This window comes from Garra rufa, chromosome 10, assembly GCF_049309525.1.
Source record: "Garra rufa chromosome 10, GarRuf1.0, whole genome shotgun sequence".
In the NCBI taxonomy this organism is placed as follows: Eukaryota; Metazoa; Chordata; class Actinopteri; order Cypriniformes; family Cyprinidae; genus Garra; species Garra rufa.
The window spans coordinates 33,278,512-33,284,884 of record NC_133370.1 but is presented as its reverse complement, the minus strand read 5'-3'; the positions used below and the strand labels follow the sequence as shown (position 1 = coordinate 33,284,884).

At 37.9% G+C, this 6,373-nt stretch overlaps 1 protein-coding gene across 1 annotated transcript; it reads left to right on the top strand.

Annotated features, from left to right (window-relative positions):
* The first annotated feature begins 2,955 nt into the window (after positions 1-2,955).
* On the top strand, positions 2,956-6,149 carry glula (glutamate-ammonia ligase (glutamine synthase) a). The gene is made up of 7 exons (XM_073849031.1): positions 2,956-3,070; positions 3,767-3,952; positions 4,049-4,210; positions 4,297-4,443; positions 4,527-4,654; positions 4,793-4,992; positions 5,105-6,149. The coding sequence occupies exons 2-7, from the start codon at positions 3,787-3,789 to the stop codon at positions 5,415-5,417; spliced, it is 1,116 nt and encodes a 371-aa protein (XP_073705132.1). The 5' UTR covers positions 2,956-3,070; positions 3,767-3,786; the 3' UTR covers positions 5,418-6,149.
* Positions 6,150-6,373: the final 224 nt, after the last annotated feature.

Sequence of the window (6,373 nt, the reverse complement as noted above, 5' to 3'; positions counted from 1 at the left end):
TATTAAATAAATAACACTGTATGAAAAAGAATGATAAATCTCTCTTTTTTTTTCTTTTTTTTTTTTGCTATGTCACATGATAGGACAAATTTATGATACAGTTCATTAAAAATAAATAAATAAAAAGATTTTGATGAAGTTAGTGACCCTATATTTTTTCTCAATGACTTGGCACTACATAAATATATGCATTTCTTCTTCAAAAATGGCCTTTTACAAACAAAAAAGCCATTTTTTCTTGGCTATTTAAACTACCCAAATGTAAATATACATAGTGACAAATAGTTTTGGACAATAGGGGAGTCTTGAATTCATAAACAATCCAAGATTTTCACTGCCTTAAAAAGAGAAAAAAAACATTGAAAAAAAATACATTCTAGCAGTTACACAATAAACCAGAAAGACAGCAAATTTCATTATCTTCAGTAGTGCACTGAAAGGTTTTACCCACCAGAGGGAGACATTTGCATACATGTTACAAGTATCTCTGGTCAACCGTTTAGAAGTGAATAATGCTAACTTTGTGTTTGAAAATAACTCAGGTGCGTTTGCTTCTCTGAATTCACAGTTAGATGAAGTTAACTACGGAGCAGTGCCTCCATAACTGACAATGTATAAAGTCCTTTTAAATAGTTTCACCAACCTAGCATATGTTTTCTTCAACTTAAAAGATTAAACAGCAGATCTCCTAGTTAAATTTCCCAGCTGCTTTCACAAGCACAGATGGCAAAGCTGAACTCTAAGGCTAGGTTCACCATGAAGAATGACCTGGCCTTTGACTTTTTTGGGTGGCTGCTTCTCTCTGAAACAACAAAATACAACACTGTGCTTTGACCTCCATTTCCAGTGCAGGAAAACCACCAACAGTGTCCTGGCTTGTCTTTATTCATTGCATTCTCATTTAAATTCTGTTCCAGGTCATCACTGGTCTTTTGAGAGGATTGATACTGTTCATCAGCTGTCTAGCGCTACTTCATAATGGCACACAATGGCCTAAACAGACACTGACACAGTATAGTACTACTCTCACTTCAAAAGAAATGACCAAAACAAGGTAAATCTTTTATCCAATTCATTTTTTAAATAAATAATTTTATTTAGCATGAGCATTATGAACATTTATAATAGAGTGTTTTCACAAGGCATCATCAATCGGCCATATTGGCGGCACTGAACCAAACAAAACTTGCATATTTTGCTGATTATTGTCTGCAAACTGTCTGAGGAACAACAGCTGTTTGTAGTTGGCCAAACTGATTTCCAGGGCATGAATCTTTACAACATTTGTGTTTGTTCTTGTTATTTCCAGTTAGGAAGGTGAAATATTAGGCTAATATCTTAATTAATACTGCTCGTATATATATCTTTACCAAGTATTAACTTTAGTTTGCCAAAATATTGTGCCCTTTCCTGCCTACTAAGTCCTTCTCTATACATGACTTAGCAGCTTCCACACATTTGTTTTGTGATTTAGACAGCATAAAAGCTGAACAACATATTCAGTAGTACATTAACCGTGCAATTTATGCTGTTGCTTACATCCGAGTATCGCCAATATGGCCACGCATCCAGGTAACTGACCAAATCATGACATAAGAGAAATATAGAGACATAACAGAAAAACATATTGGCCTGATACTTCACTTTAGTACCTCTGCAGTGTATAATCAATTTGGAAATGTGGTCCCAACAAACAACGAAAAATAGATATTTGATTGTTTATTTAGAATTAGCCCAATTTGATTAAATTGTTGTATTTTACTTTCTATTATTTAATTTTAAATTATTTATTATTAAATCTCAATATATAATTGCAATGTAGATTTATGTTTAAAAATTTATTATTACATTTTTATTTATTTATTTTATTTTTTGCAGGGATAAATATAAAAACTAGACTTAAAAAGTTAAAAACACTGTATATGTCGCAATATGTATAAGAGGAAACAAGTCTTTGGGAAATATTTACAAATACAAAATCCTGTTAAATATCTTTAAAGGTATGCCTCAGTGTTAGTATAAGATAAGACTTAATATAATTAGATATTTAGCAGTGACTGGATTAACTTTTTGTGCTATCATGTTGTCAAAAATCTGAATTCAAACGCTGTCAGTGCACCTGGTCTTTAATGTGTGAAGATTGCTCAGCTGTTTTACATTTCTTAAGACTCATTGTCTTATAGATGTGCTGATCTCATCACTTTTGATGACTTTACAGCAATTACATCACATTTATGAGTGCAAGAGCAATTCTGGGTGAAAGATAATGAGAGTTATGGCTTTCTTGCACAGTGGTTCAGGTTAAGATAATTAGTTTATGGATAGGAGTTTCTTTTTCTTAGATTTTTTATCTACATACATGTCAAGGCTGCATTTAATCGTAGATCTAGACACTCATCTTGCTTTAGAAAAGCCAAGAATGAATGAGTGATACAAGTTATTTGTCAAGAAAATTACATTAACATATCTCCTCAGTAGTTTAATATAATTGAAAGTTTGTTTTTCCACTTACGACAATGAAGTCGTAGCAATTTTCAAGAACATGAATGCAGTATGAACATTATGTTACACCACATGGGGGCATTTAACATCTTGAGAAGCATGAGGTTCGCTCTCCACACATAAATGCTTCGTTTATCTGGGTTTCCTGAGAATTGAATTATCGTGAAACATAATGTTCTCAAACTCTTGTTATACAGACAGGAATGTTGTGACTTTACTTCGGTGGGACAAACTTCTTTATCGGTCTGTCAAGAGAATGACCAGCAACAACAAAGGACTCTTCAGTACTTGCGCAAATGTTCCCTCGCCGAAGCTGAAGGCGTGACTTCACTGCTGGAACCCCGGCCAATGATGTAGCCGCGTGTCCCTTCAATCACCTGAGAACAAACAGATCACGCTTCTCTCTGACCAATCACACTCGCCGGGATCCTGCCACCATACATATAAATCAGGCTGACATCCTAAACTCCTGGTCGGAGGATGAGAGAACACCAAACACAAAATAATCAGTCAAATAACTGGACCTGCCAGTCCGAGATCATACATTTTAATTTCTGTTGGTGTCCAGGTACGTAACTTTCTTTTATTTATCAGACTGTCATTTGTGTGCAATGCATATTTTGCTTTTGGGGTGGGATGATGCAAGTTCGTTCTTTTGTTTACAGTGAGTTTAATTTTAAACCATATTGACTTGTTGTTTGGTGAAATCGCTGTTGTTTATCAATACTTCACGCTGTGATGTAACACTGCCGAGCTGTAACCATGGCTACCGGTTGCTATCTAGCTGTGGATGCGCAGGAAAGCTTCGAGTTTAATGCTTGCGGCTACTGTTGCCGTGTTTGTAATGCAGCGATGATGCTTTTTACATTGACCTACTGATTTGTGCGATCAATACTGATAGTGGGTTTCCATACTAGTCGAACAACCTTTTCACAAATCAATGCGAAGAGAATTCCCAATGAAGATTACAAAGCACGTGGTCTGGTCTTTCCCAACCCCTTTTAAACCCGATTTGTAAGGCTCACGTACCTCTTCATCGACACAATCCAACAATTTTATACTGAAACTAATCAGTATTGACTATCCCGATCAATTATTGTCTGGTTTGTCTTACACAAATCCCTTGTTAGGAATAAATGCTGTTTGTTTTCTTAATATGCCTCTGTGTGGATTAACTGTGTTTATGATGCTTAGCAAATTGCACGTTGAAAGGAGCTACAATATTTTGCTTCAGAATGTTTACAAATGTTTTTCTCCTGTTTAGGTCTTTTATAGTAATAAAAAATGGCAACGTCTGCCAGTGCTCAGTTGAGTAAAGTGGTAAAACGGCAGTATATGGAACTGCCTCAGGGAGACCAAGTACAAGCCATGTATATCTGGATAGATGGAACTGGAGAAGGACTGCGATGCAAGACCAGGACACTGGACTCAGAACCTAAAAGCATTGAAGGTAAGCTAGACCAAGCTACATCAATCTACATCCCAGTTACACTGTATATTTAAACTTAAGTCTTGAACTTCTAATGAATCGTGTTTTACTATTCAGATCTTCCTGAGTGGAACTTTGATGGCTCCAGCACGTATCAATCTGAAGGCTCCAACAGCGACATGTATCTCATCCCCTCTGCCATGTTCAGGGATCCTTTCCGCAAAGACCCCAACAAACTGGTCTTGTGTGAGGTGCTCAAGTACAACCGGAAACATGCTGGTATGTTTATTTGAGGATAAAACGACATCTGTGTTTTTAGTAAGGGTTTGCCTGAAGACTTACAGCTTTTATGGTCTTAAACGCAGAAACCAACCATCGTCACACATGTAAAAAGATCATGGAAATGGTAGATCATCAAATCCCTTGGTTTGGCATGGAGCAGGAGTATACCATCCTGGGTACTGATGGACATCCCTTTGGTTGGCCCTCCAATGGGTTCCCTGGTCCCCAAGGTAAAAACTCTCTCCTTTTACAATCTTAACTAGGTGTATCTTTAAGATGTTTGATCAATAACATGCTGCTTTGATATCTGCAGGACCTTACTACTGTGGAGTTGGAGCAGATAAAGCTTATGGCAGAGACATTGTGGAGGCACACTACAGAGCCTGCCTCTATGCTGGTGTGATGATCTGCGGAACCAATGCTGAAGTCATGCCAGCTCAGGTAATCTCCATTCCAGTGTGTTCTGAAACAAACACCGCAGTCAGCCATTATTAATCCATCTAAGATTATCCTTTTGGAATGTGACCTCAATTCCTCCATAAGTTCTTGATTGGTTCTAACGTGGCTTTTATTCTTCAGTGGGAGTTCCAGGTTGGCCCCTGTGAAGGTATTAACATGGGAGACCACTTGTGGGTAGCTCGTTTCATCTTGCACCGAGTTTGTGAAGACTTCGGTGTGGTAGCCTCGTTTGATCCTAAGCCAATCCCAGGCAACTGGAATGGCGCTGGTTGCCACACTAACTTTAGCACCAAGGAAATGCGGGAAGATGGTGGGCTGAAGTAAGTACCAAACAGCTTTTTTTTTTTTTTTTTTTTTTTTTTTTTTTTTTTCGTTTGTTTCCATAAATTTCTGTTCGTATTAATAAATGACGATTTGTCTATCCTTAACTAGATGCATTGAGGAGTGTATTGATAAGCTTGGAAAGAGACACAATTATCACATCCGCGCCTATGATCCGAAGGGAGGCCTGGACAATGCTCGCAGACTGACTGGCCACCACGAAACCTCCAACATCCATGAGTTCTCTGCAGGTGTGGCGAACCGTGGTGCTAGCATCCGCATCCCACGAACCGTGGGACAAGAAAAGAAGGGTTACTTTGAGGATCGGCGCCCGTCTGCCAACTGCGACCCCTATGCGGTCACAGAGGCCCTGATTCGCACATGTTTGCTAGATGAAGAGGGTGATGAACCTGTGGACTACTAGATCTACTACTAGATCTCCTGGACTGAACTTCCCTCCCCTTCTTGCCACACTTCCCTGTTTTCTTTTTTTTTTTTTTTTTTTTTTTTAAATGGCCGTCAAGCCAAATTAGTACTGTATCTATCTTGGGTGGTTCTAACCTGGCATTTTAATATCGTTGAAGTTGACTGGTCAACTTAACATTTTAAGCTTAAATCTGAAGTTAACCTGATCTGACTGGGGACACGGTGTTGCAGGACATGTCTTTCCCCTGGTTTTTTTTTCTGATTTTAATTGTTTTTTTTGGGGAGTGGATGTTTAATTTTAGCATTAAGAGCTCTCTGATCTCATGACTCTACCTTTTGGTAGTTAAGATGGACTGAACCACGAGTCAAGTGCACAGAAGAACCTAGGGCTGCCAAGGCTAGACATCTAATTTCTTTTAAACCAATAGCTAGTTGTTGCATATGTTGACTTGGTTATTCAAGTATGTAATGTTTCAGTGTATTAAATGGCAAATTTTGGTATTCATTCTGACTGTACACACTACGCTGTTCTTGTTGTGCGGTACACTTCACAGTCGAGGTCCAATAACTGTTCTGTTTTTATACTTGTGGATCTGTTTTGTGTTGAATCCCTGATTCATCAAGGATTTGATCTTGTTTTGTCTACTACTATGACGTAACTGCACCTGTTCTGGTAAAAACCTGAAGTTGCTAAAAAAAGGAGACTTAAACATTTATTTTTTACCACAAACTTGTCTTGTGTGCTTCCTCTTTACAGTGACGTCTTGGTTGTGTACTTGCCGGTTTGACTCATGCTATTTTGGCAAGGGATTACAAGATCCCTAGCTTGTTTTGAAAACACAGGGTAAGATGAGTATACTTGGACAAATCAATAAACAAAGACTCCAAATGGATTCTAATTTAAGATTTTGCTCTCAAGAATATAATCCACCCTTAACCCTAGTTAACTAAAAC